The sequence below is a fragment of the Perognathus longimembris genome, chromosome 3 (genome assembly GCF_023159225.1).
Source record: "Perognathus longimembris pacificus isolate PPM17 chromosome 3, ASM2315922v1, whole genome shotgun sequence".
Taxonomy (NCBI): Eukaryota; Metazoa; Chordata; class Mammalia; order Rodentia; family Heteromyidae; genus Perognathus; species Perognathus longimembris.
Genome location: NC_063163.1, coordinates 71,823,343 through 71,846,114, shown reverse-complemented (window position 1 = coordinate 71,846,114; position 22,772 = coordinate 71,823,343). Strand labels below are relative to the sequence as shown.

Here is a 22,772-nt window from a genome sequence, read left to right as displayed (position 1 = left end):
CTCTTTATTCAAGGCCACGCCCAGGGCTCGGCGCATATCACCGGCCTGGCCTCTGGGCCTCGGCCCCTCACGGCCTCTTACGGCCCTACTGGCCAGGCTCGGTCTCCGTCACCGGTCCAGGCCTCTGAGCCAGCCCCGGCCTTAGGCGGTAGGGGTCTCGGAAGCCCACCATTTCCTCAGGAAAAGTTCTAAGGAAAGTGAGTTTTGTCAAGTCGACTTTTGGAAGTCACGGCCAGCGCCCTTCCAGGCCGCTTCCCGCGCCGCTGTGACCGGAAGCGGAAGCGCGTGTCGGTCAGCGGAACCATGGCGTCTTTAGTGGACCTGCCGGATCTGGTGCTACTGGAGATCTTCTCTTACCTCCCGGTCCGGGACCGGATCCGCATCTCCAGGTGCCGCCCCGCTCCTCGGGGGGAAGAGCCGGGCAGGGGCACACCCGGAGATGCCGACCGGGGCCCTTCCGAGGCCGGGGTCGCGCTAACGGCCGGTCACCTCCCTCAGGGTCTGTCACCACTGGAAGCGGCTGGTGGACGACCGCTGGCTGTGGCGACACGTCGACCTGACGCTGTACACGGTACGCGGGGCCTGCGGGAGGGGCGGGGCCTCGGCTGGCGGCCCGGTTCGCGGCCCGCGGGGTAGGGGGTGGGGCAGCCTGGCTCTGCTTGGGGGACCATCCCTGCCCCGCCCACTTCTGCCCTGCGGGGATGTTGGGGGTTTTGGGGAGGGGGCGGTTTTGTGCCCTAGCTCGCTCGTGGTGCTTTAGCAAATATTAGGTAGGATTGCTCAGGGTTTGTTGTTGGCTGTGGTCAGTTGGTTGGTTTGGTTTTGCGGGTACTTCGTGAGTCACACCTCCAGCCCAGCATTTTGGCCATCAATTAGACATACAGTCTTAAGGATTTCGAGACCCCGGATCTCAGCCTTCTGTGTGGTTAGGATGACAGGCAGGGAGCCATCAAGGCCAGCTAACATCAACGATTGTTTTTTGTGTTGGTAGTGAGTCAGTGTGTCCTTGGGCACTGTCCTTAGCTTTTTCTCACAGGGCTGGCGCTCTACCTCTTGACCCACAGCTCCACTTCTGGCTTTTTGCTGGTGAATTGGAGAGAAGATTCTCACAGACTTTGCTGCCCAGGCTGGCTTTGAACCGTGATCCTCACTTCTTATCCTCTTGAGTAGCCAGGATTACAGGCCTGAGCCACTGGTGCCTGGTTCCATTTGCTTTACCACTCTAGAAACCCAATCTTACATTTGGTCGTCCCTTGGTATGTGGGGGCATTGGTTCTAGGATCCCATTGCTCCTCAAGTCCCCGGATGCTGATGTCATTATAAAGTGACATGGTATCACACTGATCCTGTGTACATCACCAGTAGACTTTATCTCCAGATGTCTTAGAACATCTGATAGAATTCTTTTGTGCCAAGTCGTGAGACCACCACCAAGAAGACCACCGAGACTCAGACATCCCGAAATGCAATAGCAAGGCAAGACTTTATTCAAGCGGGGCTGCGACCCGGGCCTTGTCCTACCCACCGACACAGTGGAGGTTAGGAGGCAGCCCCCAGCTCCGATTACACAGAGCTTATAAAGGCAAAAAACAAAGTTACAACAATCAGGTGTTCAAGCAAGCAAGATTAGGACACAGGTACAGATTTGATTGGCTCAGGGTTCGAGGCATTCTAGGGGTGGTCAGAGTTAAGCATTCCCAGCGGTTAGAGTTCTAGACCAACTGGGCCCTAATGGTCTTGTCCGGGGTCTGCTCACAGGGCCTGCTTATCTCAGGTTCACATGGTAAAGTGGGACCTGACTTCTCTTTTTGGTACCATGGCTCCATTCTGTCCATTTCAATGGCTTGCATGTCTAGGGGATGATATAGAGGTAAGGCATGGGCCAATAGGGCCCAAAGTAGTATCCGAAAATAACTCTGGTCCCTTGGTTTTTTTTTTTGTTTTTGTTTTTTTTTTTGGCCAGTCCTGGGCCTTGGACTCAGGGCCTGAGAACTGTCCCTGGCTTCTTCCCGCTCAAGGCTAGCACCCTGCCACTTGAGCCACAGCGCCGCTTCTGGCCGTTTTCTGTATATGTGGTGCTGGGGAATCGAACCTAGGGCCTCGTGTATATGAGGCAGGCACTCTTGCCACTAGGCTATATCCCCAGCCCATGGTCCCTTGGTTTTAAAGGGGGGGCTGATGGGTGAAGATCATCCATCTTCTGTAACTTCTTCAGGCTGACTCAGGGGTGTTGACCTTACCTAGCCAGGAACCTATAACCGTAGTCTACTTTACCAAGGGACTGCAGGGTTACTGCAAACTGAAAATTAACTTTCAGCTATACAGACTTACCATTAGCTGTATAGTGTTTAGTATCCAAATGTAAGCAACAAAATAATACATAAACTTCTCAGCTGTGCTCTAAGGGTCGGGTGGCTATACCCGTATTCCTGAGCAAGCCCAAAACTACCTAAAATAAGGGGGTCACCTCACTTTGGAGTGAGCTGCCAAAATAACATCAACACTAGCCAGGGTAGTAAGGAAAGAAGGAAAAAAGAAAATTATAACAATGTTCAGTTTAACTTTCTTTTCTTGAGGCAAAGGCGAAGCGGCTGAGTCGGGTGTTTGGAGACCTCCCATGTTCTACCACGGTAGTCGTCGTCCAGGGCAAAGGGGTCAGCTGGCCTGGTGTGGAAGCAATGAACCCAAGTGGCGATGCCGTCTAGGGTCCCTTCCACCGTGGTTCTAAGGATTTGGGGTTATGCCTTCGGACGAACACCCAGTCCCCTGGTCTGAATAAATGGGGGTAGGGACAGAAGCGGAATCATATAATGCCTTAAGTTGGGGTCACATATTCTTGTGCACGAGCTGCAATCGAGTTTACACAAAAATTCAACATCATCCAAATCAGCAAGCAATTCAATCTGAAGGCTTACTTCAAAAGGAGTAAAGCCAAGCTGATAGGGAGAATTTCTTTCTCTAAGCAGAGCAAAAGGAAGGAGTGACACCCAGTCTGCACCAGTCTCTAAGGCCAATTTAGTTAAGGTCTCTTTTAGAGTCCGATTCATTCTCTCTACCTGTCCTGAACTCTGGGGTCTATAAGCACAATGCAATTTCCAATCTGTCCCCAGTGCGGCGGCTATTCCCTGACTTACTTTTGAGACAAAGGCCGGTCCATTGTCCGACCCAATGGTGGATGGGAAGCCATACCTGGGTAGGATTTCTTCCAGGTTCTTCTTAGCCACTACATTCGTGGTCTCATGCTTTGTTGGATAAGCTTCAACCCATCCTGAAAAGGTGTCTACACGGGGCTGGGAATATGGCCTAGTGGCAAGAGCGCTTGCCTCCTACACATGAAGCTCTCGGTTTGATTCCCCAGCACCACATATATGGAAAATGGCCAGAAGGGGCGCTGTGGCTCAGGTGGCAGAGTGCTAGCCTTGAGTGGGAAGAAGCCAGGGACAGTGCCCAGGCCCTGAGTCCATAGGCCCAGGACTGGCCAAAAAAAAAAGAAAAGGTGTCTACAAAAACTAGCAAATATTTGTATCCAAATTTTCCAGGTTTAGATCTACTTCCCAATACACACCTGGCCTATCCCCACAGAGCCGAGCTCCTCTAGTAATTTGTTGATTGGGGGCATTGGTAAGCTGACAGGCCTTGCAATTTTTAACAATACATTCAATAAGTTGATCTCCTTGTCTAATTTTCACTTTGGAGTGTCGGAGCAAGTCCTGCATTCTTCAGGTTCCCATGTGAGAAGCTCAGTGGATTCGCTTAAGGATCCCTTTACCCAGCCCTTGTGGCAAGATAAGTTTCCCTTCACAAGTTTTCCACCAGTCATTGTTTCCTTCTCTGTCTGGGGTTTTATGGACCCATCCACTCCAAGTCTTCCTGGGAATACTGGGGCACAGGAGGCAAAGCTCATGGCCCTGGGTCTACTAAAATCAATACTTCTGCTCTGGGCTGAAGGGCTGCTTCCTTAGCTGCCTGGTCGGCCAGATTATTCCCTCTCGTCACTGAATCAACTCCCTTTTGATGACCCGGACAGTGCATAATGGCAATCTTTGCTGGTTCCCGTAAGGCCCGGATGAGGCTTAAAATCTACTGCTTGTTTCTAATAGTCTTTCCTTCGGCTGTCAGTAGCCCTCTCTCTTGGTAGATGGCTCCATGGACGTGTACGGTGGCAAAAGCATACCGGCTGTCTGTATAGATGTTTAGTCTCTTTACGTGCATCTGACAGCCAACGCTTGCCCTCTTTAATGCAATGCAAGAATCCTTTAAAGCATTTGGTAATGCCCAAACTTGATGACCATTTGAATTCAAACTTAAACTTAGTTTTGCATCATACTGCAGTCTTGAACATGTTCACACTCTGGTTCTGAGCTATCTCCTTAACCTCCCTCTAGTGAGCTAGGATCAAGTTTAGAGGGCTAGATGGAGGTTCCCATGATAGAATGTTACCCATAGCTCTGATCAGATGTTCAGTCCAAAAGGCTACAGAAAACAAAACAACTATAACAATATAAAAGGAGGAAAATACAGGCAAGAACAAGAAAAAGAAAAACTGGAGATTTCCCAAATTGGCCCACATAACTTCCTGCACGGGTGCAGAAGGAGTGGACTCAAGTTGAAAGTGGGGCTCCAGAGGTCCCCCTTCAAGGACAAGAACAAGAAAAACTGGAGATCTCCCAAATTGGCCCACACAACCTTCCTGCAAGGGTGCAGAAGGAGTGGACTCAAATTGAAAGCAGGGCTCCAGAGATCCCCCTTTAAGGATGGGGAGTCTGGGGCATCCCCCAGTCTCCCCAGGATTGCCGAGTAAGCGCATCTGCTTCGACAACCCCTTCAAGAAATAAGCAAAAGGCTGGGGATATGGCCTAGTGGCAAGAGTGCTCGCCTCATATACATGAAGCCCTGGGTTCGATTCCCCAGCACCACATATATAGAAAATGGCCAGAAGTGATGCTGTGGCTCAAGTGGCAGAGTGCTAGCCTTGAGCAAAAGGAAGCCAGGGACAGTGCTCAGCCCCTGAGTCCAAGGCCCAGGACTGGCCAAAAAGAAAAAAAAGAAATAAGCAAAAGCAAAACAGACAGACACATTACAGGACAAGACAAATGAACAGAGCTGTTTTCTTACCTTCGGAGTCTGGGGTCTTGGGGGTCTCTGGGGCTATCCCAGATGAGCCCCCAAATGTTGTGCCAAGTCGTGAGACCACCACCAAGAAGACCACCGAGACTCAGACATTCCGAAATGCAATAGCAAGGCAAGACTTTATTCAAGTGGGGCCGTGGCCCGGGCCTTGTCCTACCCACCGACACAGCGGAGGTTAGGAGGAAGCCCCGAGCTACGATTACACAGGGCTTATAAAGGCAAAAAACAAAGTTAAAACAATCAGGTGTTCAAGCAAGCAAGATTAGGACACAGGTACAAATCTGATTGGCTCAGGGCTCGAGGCATTCCAGGGGTGGTCAGAGTTAAGCATTCCCAGCGGTTAGAGTTCTAGACCAACTGGGCCCTAATGGGCTTGTCCTGGGTCTGCTCACAGGGCCTGCTTATCTCAAGTTCACGTGGTAAAGTGGGGTTCATGTGGTAAAGTGGGACCTGACTTCAAAGTCTGGCTCTTCAAGCTGTTTTTTGTCATGTGATATCTTTAGGAAATGATGTCCTCCCTCCCAATTAAAAAATATATTACTGTTTAGTACAGATGTCTTTGTCTAAGTGGTTTGCACAGCTGTTGATTGGTAGGAAGTCCTACAGAGGCCCAATTGAGGCCACACTAGTTTCCCCCTAGGGGCTCTGCAACATCTGTCTCTCCACATCTGGCTCGCAGCTTAGTGTGTACAACCTGAGGAGTGTCTCATCCAGCACTTTTCCAGGAAAGGTTAATTTTGGTCAGGGCTTCTACTCTGCCAGCAGCCAATATTTCTATTCAGTTTCCAGGAGCCAAATTTACAGGACTACATTTGGCCAGGAAGATTTATTTCCTGTGTCCAAAAGTAGTCAGTAAAGATGGGCATAGTGATGGGTCCCTGAGCACTGACAACATGGGAGTCATGAGTTCAAGAGCATCTTGGGTTATGTGAGGAGATTTGTTTCAAACAAAACAAAGTAATAGTCAATAAATGTACACTATGAAGTCAGGTATGGTAGTACAGGCCTGTAAACCCAGCACTCATTAGGCAGAGGCAGGAAGAACTCAAGTTTGAAGCCAGTTTGGACTACATAGTGTGTCTGTTGGGCTGGGAATAAGGCCTGGTGGCAAGAGTGCTTGCCTTGTATAGATGAAACCCTGGGTTCGATTCTTCAGCACTACATATATACAAAAAGGCCAGAAGTGGCACTGTGGCTCAAGTGGCAGAGTGCTAGCCTTGAGCAAAAAGAAGCCAGGGACAGTGCTCAGGCACTGAGTTCAAGCCCCAGGACTTGCAAAAAATAATAATAATAATAATGTGTCTGTCTCAAATTATGTTCTACACCGGCTATGTAGCTCAATGGTAGGGTGTGCTCAGCATTTTAATGCCCTGGGCTCAATCCCTAGCACAAAATATTAATTCAACATTTATTTTTTGGTGCTAGTTCTGGGGCTTGCGCTGTCAGGGCCTGGGTGCTGTCCCTAAAGCTTCTTTTGTTCAAGGCGAGCACTCTATCACTTTAGCCACAGTGCCACCTCCAACTTTTTTTTTTTTTTTGCCAGTCCTGGGCCTTGGACTCAGGGCCTGAGCACTGTCCCTGGCTTCTCTTTGCTCAAGGCTAGCACTCTGCCACTTGAGCCACAGCGTCACTTCTGGCCATTTTCTATATATGTGGTGCTGGAGAATCGAACCCAGGGCTACATGTATACGAGTCAAGCACTCTTGCCACTAGGCTATATTCCCAGCCCCAACCTCCAGCTATTTTGAGTGGTTTATTGGAGATGAGTCTCATGGAGTTTCCTGCCTGGGCTGGCTTCAAACCCCATCCTCAGACCTCAGCCTCTTGAGCTAGGATTACAGGCATGAGCCACTGGTTCCTGGCTCTTGAGCTAGCACTATACCACTTCAGTCACAGCTCTACTTCTGGCTTTTTTCTTTTTTATATATTTCCATTATTTTTATTTTATTTATTAATTGAACACAAATTTTTTGACAAGGTGTTGTGCAAAAAGGGTACAGTTACATAGTAGGGCAGTGTGTGCATTTCTTTTTTTTTTTTTTGGCCAGTCCTGGGGCTTGGACTCAGGGCCTGAGCACTGTCCCTGGCTTCTTTTTGCTCAAGGCTAGCACTCTGCCACTTGAGCCACAGTGCCACTTCTGGCCATTTTCTGTATATGTGGTGCTGGGGAATTGAACCCAGGGCCTCATGTATACGAGGCAAGCACTCTTGCCACTAGGCCATGTCCCCAGCCCTGTACATTTCTTGTGATATCTTACGCCCTGTTTTTCTATCTCTTCTCTAGGTCAGGTAGACATATATACAATATACAATGTATCAAGAACATATACAGTAGCCACGTGGCCACGCCCAAGAAAGTTCGCCTAGGGCTTTAAATGTAATGTCGATATTAGACCATATGTCGACAGTAGTCTTATATGAACGTACATACCTAGCTTTTGAGCTATTGTATTCCCCAGAGAGGTCAATTTTTGACCTTTATATGTTGAGTAGTTGTTTGGTTTTAGTTACGTACTGTTGGGTCGCTGCCCCAGTCCTGTGGGGAATACTGTTTGACAAGCAGTTTTTGGTTTCACAGACTTCGGGCTTTTTTCTCGACTAATTGAAGATAAGAATCTCATGGACTTTCTCACTCTGGCTGGTTCCAAACCAAGATCTTCAAATCTCAACCTCCTGAGTAGATCGGATTACTGGTGTGAGTCACCAGCACCTGGCTGTGATTTTCTTACACACACATACACACACACACTACATAAAAGATAAAAAATAAAATAAAAATATACCCCTAACATATTGGTGGCAGTTCCCCATTTTAGTCTGTCCCTATTTCTCCTAGAGGTGTCATAAGAGGTTATGGATCCACGTGTGGTGCATGCCTGTAATCTTAGCACTGGAAGAGGCACTGGCAGTAGAAGGATGGGTATTTGAGGCCAGCCTGAGCTACATAGGCAGACGCTAGTTTCTAAAACTCGAAAGGGCCGGGGCTTCCAAGCTCCTGGCTTTTTTGTGCTTAGGGCATGATGGGAACCAGTTCTGCACACACTGGACCCTGGGCTCCAGTATTTCCCCTTAGCCCTAGCAGTCAAAATGGGGATGCCAAACCATCTTGCCCCCAGGGAGGAGGCTGCAAGCCCAGAGGGACACCGGAACCCATGCCAGGGTGTGCCTGCCACCAGCAGCGGGAGGGGGACTGCTGGGATCCCCCTTGCCTCTGACCCATCACCCCCATCCCTGGCTCTTACAGATGCGACCTAAAGTCATGTGGCACTTGCTCCGCCGGTACATGGCTTCGAGGCTGCACTCACTGCGGCTGGGCGGCTACCTCTTCTCGGGCTCCCAGGCCCCCCAGCTATCCCCTGCCCTGTTGCGGGCCCTGGGCCAGAAGTGCCCCAACCTGCAGCGCCTGTGTCTGCACGTGGCCGACCTGAGCATGGTGCCCATCACCAGCCTGCCCAGCACGCTGAAGACCCTGGAGCTGCACAGCTGCGAGATCTCCATGGCGTGGCTGCTGAAGGAGCAGGACCCCACGGTGCTGCCGCTGCTCGAGTGCATCGTGCTGGACCGCGTGCCCGCCTTCCGCGACGAGCACCTGCAGGGCCTCACACGCTTCCGGGCGCTGCGATCGCTCGTGCTGGGCGGCACCTACCGCGTCACTGAGACCGGCCTGGACGCCAGCCTGCAGGAGCTCAGCTACCTGCAGAGGTTCGAGGTGTTGGGTTGTACCCTGTCGGCAGACAGCACCCTGCTGGCCATCAGCCGCCACCTCCGAGACCTGCGCAAGCTCCGTCTGACCGTGGGGGGCCTCTCGGCCCCAGGCCTGGCCCTGCTGCAGGGGATGCCAGCCCTAGAGAGTCTGTGCCTTCAAGGCCCCCTCATCACCCCAGAAATGCCCACACCCGCCGAAATCGTTTCCTCTTGCCTGGCCATGCCTAAGCTCAGAGTGTTGGAGCTGCAGGGGCTAGGCTGGGAGGGGCAGGAGGCGGAGAAGATCCTGTGCCAGGGGCTGCCCCACTGCGTGGTCATTGTCAGGCCCTCCCCCAAAGAGTCCATGGACTGGTGGATGTGAGGGGACACCCTTCCCTGGGGCCAGCCCATAAGGCAGCTGAGGTGCAGCACCAAGACAGAGCCCAGGGCCTTGGGGCGGGGCATCCGGAGGGTGCCTGGCGAGTGGGCATGGCCTCACCCCCACAGCCCGCCTCTGGGAGGGCCATCCCACGTACACAGCCAGCCACCAGAGCTACCTCATGATTATCTTGTCAAGCACGGACTCTGCCCGAAGACTACGCGCAGTGCCTTCCCCAGGTCATCCTCAGGGTCGTGTCCTCAGGACCCCATGGGGTTGGGTATGGGGCCTTGGGCCCCGCTCTTCCCCAGCCCAGAAGGATGGTCCCCACCTGAACTCAACCTATGCAGCCCCTTCTCTCCGCATGCGAGGCATCGGATCTTAGTGCTCAAAGCCTATCTTTGCATAGCCAAATGTTTCTCCAAAGGTTTTATTTTGTATTCTGCCTTTTTCAAGTTTTCATGGTATTTTGCTATTAAAAATCAATAAGCATTTTTTTAAAGCATTCGGTTTATTCATTCCACAAGTGTTTCTCTAACACCCATTACTTTTTAGGCATGTTATCCAGAGCTGTCTGTAGTGGAGGGGACAGGGTCATAAGCAGGTCAGCATATAGGGATAGTTCTAGAACTCTGAGACACTAAACCAGGGGACATGGGGAAGGTACAGCCACTTGGTAGAGGACAGAGATGAGAAAGCACCCACTAGCCATGGAGACAACTGAGGGAGAAGAGTTGGAGGCTGGGATGTGGCTCAATGAAGAATGAGTGCTTGCCTGGCATGTGCAAAGGCTCTTGGAAAGGTGGAGGTGGGGAATGAAGTTGGCACTTCCTATAAACAGGAAGGTTGCTGTGGCAGGCAGTGTCTGCAGGTGGCTCAGGATGTAGGGCTCCAGTAACAGCTTCTCTTCCGGCCCTTTGAGGTAGAACTCTTTGAAGACGCAGGTGTCAGCAAGCCAGTGTCCCAGGCACCCACCCATGAGCTGAGGTGGGTGAGGGGCAGATGTAGCTCAGCCTCAGGTCTGTGGAGCTTCTCAGAGCCAGAGCCAGGAGAGAGGGAGATGAGGTGGGCCCATCAGGGGAGCTAGACGAGTTCGCTGCTGGATTTTCTTCACAAGGTCCCCAGGTTGTGATCATGCTTGGGGTCTGTCTAAATCTGTGACCACCCCTACCAACTTCAGCTCAGGACAAGAGGACCAAGGTGGAACCAAATTGGGGTGTAGAAAAGTCATAGCCTTGGGGGACAGGAAGAAAAACAAGGTGTGCCCTATTATTTTGCTGGATGGCAGCCTAAAGAGTTGGAATGTGTTTGGGGAAATATAATGGGAAGGGAGCTCTTCACCATTCCTCCAAATGGCAATCGTGCTGTGGTGGATATCGTTTAGATATGGTTTGTACTTGTTCCCTAAGCCTTAGGGTATTGGAAGCTTCAGCCCCAGGATAGTGGTGTATGACATGGTGGGACCCTTAAAAGGTGGAGTCTAGGGTTGGGATGTGTGGCTTAAGTAATAGCTGGAGGTCCTGAGTGTAATTCCCAGTACCATCAATAACAAAGGGCCTGGAGGCAGGGTTGGTGGCTCACAAAATTCCTGACATCGAAGCCCTGCATCTTACCACTAGACTCACTACAATTTTTTTTTTTTTTGAGACAGGGTTTTACCTGTCTAGGCTGGCCTCAAACTTGTTCCTCCTACATTGACCTCGCAAAAGCTGACATTACAGGTGTGAATTACCACACTCAGTTCTTTGACCCCTTTTTCTCTACCTCCAGAAGAAACAGGCATGTGAGGGGCTGGGAATATGGCCTAGTGGCAAGAGTGCTTGCCTCCTATACATGAAGCCCTGGGTTCGATTCCCCAGCACCACATATATAGAAAACGGCCAGAAGTAGCGCTGTGGCTTAAGTGGCAGAGTGCTAGCCTTGAGCAAAAAGAAGCCAGGGACAGTGCTCAGGCCCTGAGTCCAAGGCCCAGGACTGGCAAAAAAAAAAAAAAAGAAAAAAACCAGGCATGTGAGCCACAACCCTTGCTAAAAGTAGTTTATCCTAAGGTAGGCATATAGCACATGCCTGTAGAAGCTGACTGAGGCATATCACTTGAGTTCAGGAGTTCAAGACCACCTTAACAACAAAATGAGACACTGCCTCAAAAACGTTTTTCAGGGTTGGCATATAGCTCAGTGTAATATCACTTGCATCACTTGCCTGGCAAGTGTTTAGCCTTTTAGTGCCCAGCATCACAAATATGTGTCTGTATATAATGCATGTATATATGTATACACACACACATACATATATTTTGGCCAGTCCTGGGGATTGAATTCAGGGCCTGAGCACAGTCCCTGAGCTTCTTTTAGCTCAAGGCTAGCACTCTACCACTTGAGGCACAGTGCCACTTCTGGCTTTTTCTATATATGTGGTGCTGAGGAATCAAACCCAGGGCTTCGTGTATGTGAGGCAAGCACTCTACCACTAGTCCATATTCCCAGCCCCCCAAAATAATATTTTTTTGCCAGTCCTGGGGCTTGGACTCAGGGCCTGAGCACTGTTCCTGGCTTCTTTTTCTCAAGGGTAGCACTCTACCTCTTGAGCCACAGTGCCACTTCTGGCTTTTTCTATATATGTGGCACTAAGGAATCAAACCCAGAGCTTCCTGCATAGTAGGCAAGCACTCTACCGTTAAGCCAAATTCCCAAAATATACCTAGCAGTAGAGTGCTTGCCCTGGGTTCAAAACATTTTTTTCCTGACATCAAAACTAATACACATTTATAAAGAACTTATAACATTACAGAAAATGGACCTCGTTCAAATCCCTGGACCCAGAGGGAATCATTATGGAAAGTTATAAATCTCATAATCTAGAATATGCTTTGTCTACTTTGGGGCTTTTGGGAAGAAAATCAATACATGGCATACCTTAATTTCCCTTCCCAATTTCAGTCTAATCACAGAAATTGCAGAGGAAAACATTAACTTCACCCGGGCATGGTGGTATAGGCTTGTAATCCTAGCTACTCAAGAGGCTGAGATCTGTGGATCCCAGGTCAAAGATAAGTTAGGTAGAAAAGACTCCAATGAAACAGCAAAATGCTGGGCTTGGAGGTGTGGCTTGAGTGGTAAACAAAACAATACAAAAAAAGGAAAAACAACAACAAATAAGACAGGAGCATGAGGCTTTGAGTTCAAGCACAGGTACCAGCATGTACATGTGTGCACTGTCTCTCACATGAAATGCCCTTCAAAGACTTGTCCTACCCCCAAAAGTGTACTTCCTTTAACCAGGCCCCTTTCTCCTAACAATCCATGCCAACTCAGTTCTAAATCAATCATTATCCAGATTAGTTCAGAGCCCTGGTGGTCCAGTCACTTTTGTAAGCCTCCCTTTTTTTTTTCTTTCTTTTTTTTTTTTTTTTGCCAGTCCTGGGGCTTGAACTCTCCGGCTTCTTTTTCTCAAGGCTAGCACTCTACCATTTGAGCCACAGCGCCACTTCTGGATTTTTCTATATAGGTGGTGCTGAGGAATTGAACCCACGGTTTCATGCATGCTAGGCAAGCACTCTACCCATAGGCCATATTCCCAGCCCCTTAAGCCTCACCTTTGAACACTGCTACATTGGGGAACCAAGCAAGAAAGGGAGGGAAGTGGAGGGGAACTTCATATCCAAACCATTGCTAAATATAACATAAAAAGCTCACACAATAATTTCCATTTTTGTAATATGTATGGGAAGAAAACCAGAACGTGAGCATGGATGCAATGACAGTAAGAACAGGGATGGTAGGAAGTGATACTAGACGGGCTCAACAGTTGAACTTGAGGTCCTCATTTCACATGCTAGCTTCAGTAATATCAGCCTGTAGACCTGGGTGTGGCTATCGCCAAGTTTACCTGGTGATGACTAGTCAATAAGGGTGCCACGCCAAAGCTTCCCAGCAAGGGAAAGAAGGGCCTTTAAAGGTATGTTATCTTGAATTTCTCATGTGGGATCTGCACAGCCCTCTTCCTTACCCTTGGTTTTCTTTCTTTCTGTTCCATACTGGAGTTTAAATTCAGGGCTTTCCTTTGATAGGCTAGTGCTCTATCACACCACCAGCCCCTTTGCTTTAGTTCATTTTTCATACAGCCTGGCATTTTATACCCCTAGGGCCACTCTGGGACCACAATCCTCCAACCTTAGCTTCCAAAGTAGCTGGGATTACAAATGTATGACAACATGCCCTTTCCTTTTGTTTTGAAACCAGGTCTCATTATGTAGTCTAGGCTAGCCTGGGACTCACTTTGTAGCTGGGATGGCCTCAAACTCTTGATCCTTCTGCTTCAGTCTCCAAAGTGTCGAGATTCTAGATAAGTGCACTAACTACGCTGCCTGGTTACTGTGATTTGGTGGTTATTTTCCTGACACAGAACCTAGCTCTGGGGCTGAGAAAATAGGGGGGGAAAGTCAAATGATGCAAAAAAGGAAAAGGGAACACTGAGGCTTAAGGAAAGAATGAGTCCCCCCTCCTCTTTTCTGCTGGGGGTTGAACGGGAGCCTGAGCCCCACGCTGGCCCTTCACCCGTGTCGCCGCCCCCGGGAGGTGCCGCGGTCGCCAGGACCCTGTGGGCGGGAGGACACCGCGACGATGTCGCCCGACTCTAACGGCGGACAATCTTTTCCTGTAAGAAACGATCTCCACGGCGTACCGCCTGCGGCCCACGGAACCTGCGGCTACGGAGGACGCGGGCGTGGCGTCCAGGCCTGTCTCCCCGGGTTCCTAGGGGCCCGGGCCAGGCCCAGTCCTCTAACGAGTCGTCCCGCCACGGAATCCTCTCCGCGCCAGGTTGGGGTTGATGACAACAGCGAGCGCGTCCACTTACGGGAGCCGGAAGACGTCACAAAGACGCAGAGCTTGTCCGGACGCCACTTCCCCTAGTGGTTGGTTGGCGAGGAAGAGGGGCGGAGCGAGCAGGGGTGGGGCCAACGGGCGGGGCAAAGCAAAGACGGGCGTGGCTTGGATAGGCAGGGCGGGTAAGGGGCGGAGTACAGAGAAGAGGGCGGGACGGAGGGGGAAGGACGGGGGCGGGGCTGAGATGGTGGGGCGGATTGATAATGGGCGGTACCGAGAAGAGGCGGGGCAAGAGGGCTCTGCCTGAGAGCCTAGCTCCAGATCCAGCCGGCCTAGGAAGTTGTAATATATTCCCGCACCGACAAGGAAACCAACCTGGGGTGCACTCAGGTGGGGAGTGAAAGCAGAAGCCGGCCCTGCCCCCAGGACAACGCTGAGGTTACCATAGGGCCCCTGGGCCGGGATCCAAGTGGGACTGAGCCGGCAATGGGTGTGGCCAGCACAAGGGACAAGGACACACACACACACACACACACACACACACACACACAGTCCTGGGGTTTGAACTCAGGGCCTGAGCACTGTCTCTGAGCTTCTTTTTTTGCTCAAGGCTAGCACTCTACCACTTGAACCACAGTGCAACTTCTGGCTTTTTCTGTTTATGTGGTGCTGAGGAATCAAACCCAGGGTTTCCTGCATGCTAGGCAAGCACTCTACCCCTAAGCCACATTCCCCAGCCCAAGGGATACTTTGAAAAAAAAAATTATGGTGGTGGGCAGTACTGAGGCTTGAACTCAGGGCCTGGAGGCTGGCCCTGAGCTTTTATGCTCAAGGCTGGTGCTCTACCACTTGGGCCACTGCTCTACTTCAGGATTTTAGGTGTTCAATTGTAGATTTGAATCTCATGGACTTTCCTGCCTGAGCTCGTTTCCTTAGAGCTCAGCCTCCTGAGTAGCTGGGATTACAGGCGTAGGCCAGCAGCACCAGGCCTATCAGAGTATTCTTATAAGCTACCTGTATATATATATCTCAACCCCTTACAGTTCCTTTATGCTGCTAAACCTGGTACTCAATGAAATGATCTATCCATTCCATATACTTAATCCAACCTTTAGGTCTTTATTTCCTTTTATTACATATCCTGCCAAACCACATTTGGGTTCCTTTATATTTTTTCTTTACTAAGAAACTGGCATTTCCTTTCCATCAACCTTTTTTTCTGCTTTACTGAAATGTCTGCAGACGAAGACTTTAGGACACTGGGTAATGTTCCTACCATTTCAGTAGCTGAGCCACCACTGGAGCTGGGCCTTCACTTCCAGTCTTCAGTAGGGACCTGCCAGATAGGCACAGACAGATGGCATCTGCACACCCTCAGACCATTCAACCACCTGACTGCATACTAGTGAACTCAGAAGCTGGCACTCCATTTGCCCTGAAATTCTCCCTGGGCTGCAGCCTGCTCTTCCTCTCTCGGTCTTTGAACTCTGCGGGAGCAGTGGTCAAACATGGCTGCTCAAGGATGTTCCCCCATGTGCAGAACCTCCTGGCCCAGCCGGGGAGAATCTGTGACATACAAAGCTCCAGGAAAGCTGCCTGGATGAGCCTGGTGAAGGCTTCCCTCAGCATGAAGCAGGCAGCAATCAGAGTGGCTCTGGTGGTAGCAACAGGCCAGGTCAGTATCATAAGCCAGCAGCTTCTCCTCCACCTTCCTCAGATTTATGATGTAAATGCCACCATTTTTCCCTATGTGGAATCCTGTCTCATCCAGAAGTCAAGCTTGGTGCTGTCCAAGAGGGTCCTAGTGTCAAGGAATTTGAGGGCATTCCCTGCTTTCATTTGCTGGACAACAAGGGCTCCAGACATTGGGTTAGTTTCTCTAAGTTGGGAAGGGAAATGGAGAGGGAGGATCCCTTCCCCTGGGTAGCACTGGAAAGTTTCTTTACAGCTCAACAGTGTACATATATAATTACATACTGTACAATTTGTGCATAATGCTATGTATCTTATACAGTAGGTAATGTAATTCTTTTTGGTGCTAGGAATCAAAGCTAGGATCATGCACATACTAGGCAAGCACTCTATGAACTGGGTTCCACCCCTCCAGCCCCCAATGTTTTATGACTTAGAAATTTTGAATTGTAGCTTACTCCTATAATCCTAGCTGCTCAGGTGGCTGAGATCTGAGGATCAAGGTGTTTGGTTGGTTTTTTTTTGTGTTGTTTTTTTTTTGGTCAGTCTTGAACTCAAGGCCTGAGCACTGTCCCTGGCTTTTTGCTCAAGGCTAGTACTCTACCACTTGAGCCACAGCACCACTTCTGGCTTTTTCTGTTTATGTGGTGCTGAGGAATCGAACCCAGGGCTTCATGCACACTATGGCAAGCACTCCACCACTAAGCCACAATCTCAGCCCCTGAGGATCAAGTTTTGAAGCCAGCCTGAGCCAAAAAGTCCCATGAGACTCATCTCCAATTAACCACTCAAAAACTGGAAGTGGAGCTGTGGCTCAAAGTGGTAGGGCACTAGTCTTCAGCAAAAAAGCTCAGGGACAGCGCCTAGGTCCTGAGTTCAAATCCCATGACCTACCAAAAAAAAGATGAGTTGTATTCTTCAAACATTTTTTTTGTTTGATCTTACTGATTCAGGACAGATAGTAAAATAGTAGCTCTCACACATTCTTCATTCATTCAGTGGGATTATAAAGTGGGTTTTGTGGCTTAAAAACTATGCATGTGCATTGGACCCAGGATCTCATACATATTAAGCACTACATGTAAATCTACCACTGCTCAACATCCCCAGCTCTACTAAAAGTATCTGTACAAGCTTGGTGCTGGTAGCTCATGTCACTACCATGTAATCCTAGCTACTCAGAAGGATGAGGTCCAGAGAATCACAGTTCAAAGCTAGGCTTGGGGGGGGGCGTGTCCGCCCAGGACCACTGCAGGACCACTGGGCTCCAGCCATGGAGGGGGCTAGGGCCACTGAGCCGGTCCTAGATGCTAAGTTCGAAGTCACTAGCCAGCTTATAGATTTTCAGTGGAAACTCGGCATGGCTGTGAGCTTGGACAGCTGCAGATCACTTAAGTATCCTTACGTTGTAGTAATGCTAAAAGTGGCAGATCATTCTAGCCAAGTAAAGAACAAGTCCTTTGAAATGACAATTCCTCAATTTCAGAATTTTTACAGACAGTTCAAGGAAATTGCTGCTGTTATGGAAACTGTGTGAAACTCTTTGGTTGATACAGTCCTATCATCATTTGAAAATTATGAGCATATCTTTTGGCAAAAGAACTACAGAAAGAACAAATGATATCTGTCAGTGAAAGTAGTATTTTCCACTTTTTAAATGATAAAAAATAAGATAAACAGGAATTAGGTGGTGGTGATCACAACTTTGTGAATGTACTAGAGGCAACTCAATTGAATGCCTTAAGGTTGTATTTATGGTATGTGGACTACATCTAAAAAACCAGAGAGGCAGTTGAATGGAGACAATACAAGTTTATGTATTAGAACAATGGTTTGAAAACTCACTGATAAAGGAACCCACTTTATAAACTATTTAACAGAGTCCTATAAGTACACATAAATTAAAAGTACTGTGTTTGAATAAGGTATAAGTTTTGTTTTTGAGTTCCTCTCTCAAACATTTAGAATTTGATTAAAATTTTCCATGGGGGCTGGGAATATGGCCTAGTGGCAAGAGTGCTTGCCCCATATACATGAAGCCCTAGGTTCGATTCCCAAGCACCACATATATAGAAAACGGCCAGAAGTGGCGCTGTGGCTCAAGTGGCAGAGTACTAGCCTTGAGCAAAAAGAGGCCAGGGGCAGTGCTCAGACCCTGAGTCCAAGGCCCAAAACTGGCAAAAAAAAAAAATCCATGGATGTTAATCATTCCTATTATTAATTTTTGTAGAAAGTTCACTGCCAATGATCTGGTGTTGGTTGCAAACACCTTGAAGCCTCTGTACATGCTGTGTCTGCCTGCCACGCCTATGCAATGAGAATGGCTGCTCCAAATTTCACACAAGTGCCATGCACTTAACCACAGCCTTTATCACAAGAATCTGGTCTATTGACTTTCCAGGCTTTTGCACTGAAAGAAATAACATTTATTTAGAAGGGCAAACCAACAGTGAGTTCTTATTCTAGACATAGGAAGTATTACTAAACTGTTATATGTGTATTTAGAAATTTTCATTTAAGATCAACCCTTTAAACATCAATATATAAGCTATTTGGCAAAAAAAAAAAAAAGTTAGGCTTGGAAAGAAAAAAAAAGGCCAAGAGATTTTATCTCCAGCAGACAGCTGGAATTGGAGGTATGGCTCAAGTGGTAGATCACCAGCCATGGGCAAGCAAGCTGAGGCAGGTCTGAGCTCAAGCCCCAACACTGACAACACATTTTTTTTTTTTTTTTGGCCAGTCCTGGGCCTTGGACTGAGGGCCTGAGCACTGTCCCTGGCTTCCTTTTGCTCAAGGCTAGCACTCTGCCACTTGAGCCACAGCGCCACTTCTGGCCGTTTTCTGTATATGTGGTGCTGAGGAATCGAACCCAGGGCCTCATGTATATGAAGCAGGCACTCTTGCCACTAGGCCATATCCCCAGCCCCTGACAACACATTTTATAGAGAATTCTTCAACTATGCCATCTCTTTATGTATCCACAATACTATTTTGCTATGCTAATAAAATTTGTGTGTGTGTGTGTGTGCTGAATCCGGAGCTTGAACTCAGAACCCAGGCACTGTCTACGGACTTCTTTTGCTCTAGGCTCTACCACTGTAGCCACAACTCCACTTCAGGCTTTTTTTTTTTTTTTTTTTGGTGGTTAATTGGAGATATGAGTCTTGTGGACTTTGCTGCCTGGGCTGGCTTCAAACCATGATCCTCAGATCTCAGCCTCCAGAGTGGCTGGGATGACAGGTGTAAACCACCACAGGACCCAGCATCAACTTTCTTTTTTGTTATAGAAGATCATATGTTAGTCAAGTGTCCTACCATTAGGTGGACACACACACACACACACACACACACACACACACACACACACACACACCCCATATACACACAATTCATTTTGATTTTAGTGAGTAGCCCAGGCTGGTCTCAAACTCATAATCATCCTGTCTCAGCTTCCAAAATGCAGGGATTAGAAATGTGCACCAAAACACCTGGCTCAATCATCTTTTCACACAATGTATTTTGGCATGCCCTGTAGGGTAGTGGGTCCAATATTCTCTCCTCCAGAAAGATGGCCAATTGTCAGAGGACCTCATATAGACAAACTACCCTTGATTTGACATTCCACCTTTATTAAACACTGCTTCCTATACATGTATGCATCTGGACCTTTCTAGGCCAGTGATGTATGCACTCACTCAAATGACAATATCAGACTTTAAAAAAAAAATCTTATTCTTTTGGTTGTAGGATTTTGAACTTTTGCAGCTCTTGGTGCTGTACACAGTTGGACCCCGGGGTTTGCTGAATGCGAAGGACTAGCTCCACCACTGACCTCCATCCCTCACCTCCTGATGGCTTTATAGCAAGGTGTCATATTTTGGAGCAAAAACGTAATGGCAGTTAATGTTTGCTGCACATTATCACACTACTTGCTTTATAGACATTAATTTTAAGACTGGGCACATTGTATAGATCAGGCTGGCCTCAAATTCAGACTCTTCCTGCTCACAGCAAGCGCTTGTTGTTCTACTATGTGAGCCATGTCACTGGCCACTTTATTTTGAGGTACTGGAGGTTTAATTAAGGCATTGTGATTGGTAAGCAAGCACTCTCTACCACTTGAGTCATGCCTCTAATCCCCTTTGCTCTGTGTGTGTGTGTGTGTGTGTGTGTGTGTGTGTGTGTGTGCACGTGCTGCTCCTGTATCTTGTACTCAGGGCTGTTCCTAATCTTTTTTTGTTTGTTTTTATTATGATCGTTTTTGCTCAAGGCTAGCACTCCACCACTTGAGCCAAGGCTTCACTTAAGATTTTTTTTTTTTTTGGCCAGTCCTGGGCCTTGGACTCAGGGCCTGAGCACTGTCCCTGGCTTCTTCCGCTCAAGGCTAGCACTCTGCCACTTGAGCCACAGCGCCACTTCTGGCCATTTTCTGTATATGTGGTGCTGGGGAATCGAACCCAGGGCCTCATGTATACGAGGCAAGCACTCTTGCCCCTAGGCCATCTCCCCAGCCCTTCACTTAAGATTTTTTAGTGGCTAATTGGAGATAAGAGTCTCATGATCTTTACTGCTAGGCCAGGTTTTGAACCACAATCCTTGGATCTCAGCCTCTTGAGTAGTTAAGATTACAGATTTGAGCCTTGGGCACCCAGCCAGATCATTACTTTTTATAATCTCACATTTTTGCCTGTGTGAGTCCCAAGCTCTCAACTGTGCCATCCCTCCACAGTGTGGTTGTGATTAGACATATTCTACCATGCCAAGCTTTTTTCTCTTGGGATGGGATCTTTGTCCCAGCTGGCATTGAATTGTGATTGTCCTACTCTTACTTCCCAAGTAATTGGTATAAAAGGTGCAAACCACTGTTTAGCTCATGAATGTCCATGAAATAGAAAGGTTGATAAATTTTTAAGTTCAATTTATGCATTTTTAGCTTTGGTTAAAAGGTGCTTTTGGTATCATATCTAAGAAACTATGGTTGAATTCCTTGTCATGCTTTGTCTCTTTTCCACTAGGAGTTTGATAGTTTGAGGTATGTGAGTCACATCTTTAGGCATTCTCTTCTCATCAGCAAAATCTCCAGGATGTCATTGCATCCTCAGAGACAGGAAATAAAACAGGAATGGCTGGGAATATGGCCTAGTGAAAGAGTGTTTGCCTCACATACATGAAGCCTTGGGTTCCATTCCTCAGCACCACATATATAGAAAATCGGGCGCTGTGGCCCGAGTGGTATAGTGCTAGTCTTGAGCAAAAAGAAGCTCTGGGACAGTGCTCAGACTCTGCGTTCAAGCTCCAGGAATGGCAAATCAAAACAAATCCCCAAAACAAACAAAGGAATATGAATTGGTCCTCTGATGTATTCATACCCAAGAACTCGGGGAAAACAACCAGAGACCATCAACTGAGGGCATGGGCTCTGCCCTGAACTGCTTTTGCTCAAGGGTAGTGTGCTTTACCACTTGAGTCACTTCAGGTTTTCTGGTGGTTTGTGGGAGATGAGTCTCACAGGCTTTCCTGACTGGGGTGGTTTGGAACCACAATCCTCAGATCTCAGCATCCTGAGTAGCTGGGATTATAAGTGCGTGCTATTGCCAGGCCAGAATTATTTCACTATGGGTAAGGAGAAATATAATGAAGTATAAGCAATACCATTGCCTGGCCATAAGCAAGTTTTCTAGTAGGTATAGCAGTTTTGCCAACCTTTAGAACTGCAGACAGCCCTAACCTTATCCAACTTTTCTACAGCCATGGGGTACAAAGCTAAAGGATGAACTTCTACTGAGATCCCAGAAGCCAGCAGCAAGCCTGGGCCCACAGCAGACCCCACATATCAAAGAAAGGAAAGCAAAGCTGCTGTGTGTGCATCTTTTGTGCGAGGAGCAGCGCTACAGAGCAGGTTCTGAATGGGATCTTGTTGGCATACAGTGTAGATGGAATTCTCTCCCATGGGGAGGCCTTGGGGCAGGGTGATGCCCTCGCCAGCCGTGAACTTAGGCAGGCAGGGGCACTAGGATGTGGAGTGTTAATACTATCAGTAGGAATCCAAGCCTAAGTGTTTGACCAACTTGCACTGCTGACTTCACCTCCAAGCTTTATTTTATTATTTGGTTGTTGCTGGTGGTCATGGGGCTTGAACCTAGGGTCTGACTCTTTTGCTCAATGCCAGCACTCTACCACTTTGAGCCACAGTGCCACTTGCAGTTTTCTGGTGGTTTTTTGGGGGATAAGAGTCTCATGGACTTTCCTGCCCGGGCTGGCTTTGAACAGGGATCCTTAGATCTCAGCTTCCCAAACAGCCAGGATTACAGGCATGAGCCACTGGTACCCAGCAACATGGACATTTTCCACAACACTGAATGGTATATTCTCAGCCAAACTTGGCTGCTGTAGGAGTATGGTGTGCAAAAGCATGACACCTACACAGAGCTCTATACTGGACTGTCAGCTCAAGTCTCCGCCCTAAGGGCCTTTCCACCAAGCTACCCCCTGGAAGACATGGCCACCAGAATGAACTGGTGGTGTTGTGGGAAGAAAGAAAGCCACATCACTCTCAGAATGACCAAGAGAGAAGGAAAAAAAACTGGTCCAAACACACCAGCACCATCCAGCTGGGTTGACTGGGGGTGGGAGGGAACCCCACCTCCCATCTAGTCATCTCTTGATGGAGTTCGCTGGAGGATTCACTCTGTGCAAAGACTTCCCACCATTCTTACCTTCAGTCGAGAAAACAAAGCACAAGTGAAGATGGAATATCTTTTAGAGTCATCATCCAACTTATATTTACATCAGCATTCTCTCCTCCATTGTGAGATCCCCTGTATTTAATTACTTCCCAGGATATGGTAAGGGATTTCCTGCATTCTTTTTTTTTTTTTTTTTTTTTGGCCGTCCTGGGCCTTGGACTCAGGGCCTGAGCACTGTCCCTGGCTTCTTCTCACTCAAGGCTAGCACTCTGCCACCTGAGCCACAACGCCCCTTCTGGCAGTTCTCCATATATGTGGTGCTGGGGAATCAAACCGAGAGCTTCATGTGTAGGAGGCAAGCGCTCTTGCCACTAG

At 48.4% G+C, this 22,772-nt stretch overlaps 2 protein-coding genes across 2 annotated transcripts; both read left to right on the top strand.

Annotated features, from left to right (window-relative positions):
* Fbxl12 (F-box and leucine rich repeat protein 12) lies at positions 1–10,770 on the top strand. Its single transcript, XM_048342291.1, has 3 exons — positions 1–389; positions 499–571; positions 8,375–10,770. The coding sequence occupies exons 1-3, from the start codon at positions 304–306 to the stop codon at positions 9,194–9,196; spliced, it is 981 nt and encodes a 326-aa protein (XP_048198248.1). The 5' UTR covers positions 1–303; the 3' UTR covers positions 9,197–10,770.
* Positions 10,771–16,962: 6,192 nt separating this feature from the next.
* LOC125348788 (COMM domain-containing protein 6-like) lies at positions 16,963–17,270 on the top strand. Its single transcript, XM_048342325.1, has one exon. The coding sequence runs from the start codon at positions 16,985–16,987 to the stop codon at positions 17,246–17,248; it is 264 nt and encodes an 87-aa protein (XP_048198282.1). The 5' UTR covers positions 16,963–16,984; the 3' UTR covers positions 17,249–17,270.
* Positions 17,271–22,772: the final 5,502 nt, after the last annotated feature.

What these genes read in the sequence shown, in the direction of transcription:
- Fbxl12 (XM_048342291.1), top strand. Translation starts at nt 304, where the DNA reads ATGGCGTCTTTAGTGGACCTGCCGGATCTGGTGCTACTGGAGATCTTC. An exon ending in GACCGGATCCGCATCTCCAG is followed by an intron (nt 390 to 498) that starts GTGCCGCCCCGC and finishes CACCTCCCTCAG; the next exon opens with GGTCTGTCACCACTGGAAGC. An exon ending in TCGACCTGACGCTGTACACG is followed by an intron (nt 572 to 8,374) that starts GTACGCGGGGCC and finishes TGGCTCTTACAG; the next exon opens with ATGCGACCTAAAGTCATGTG.
- LOC125348788 (XM_048342325.1), top strand. Translation starts at nt 16,985, where the DNA reads ATGGAGGGGGCTAGGGCCACTGAGCCGGTCCTAGATGCTAAGTTCGAA.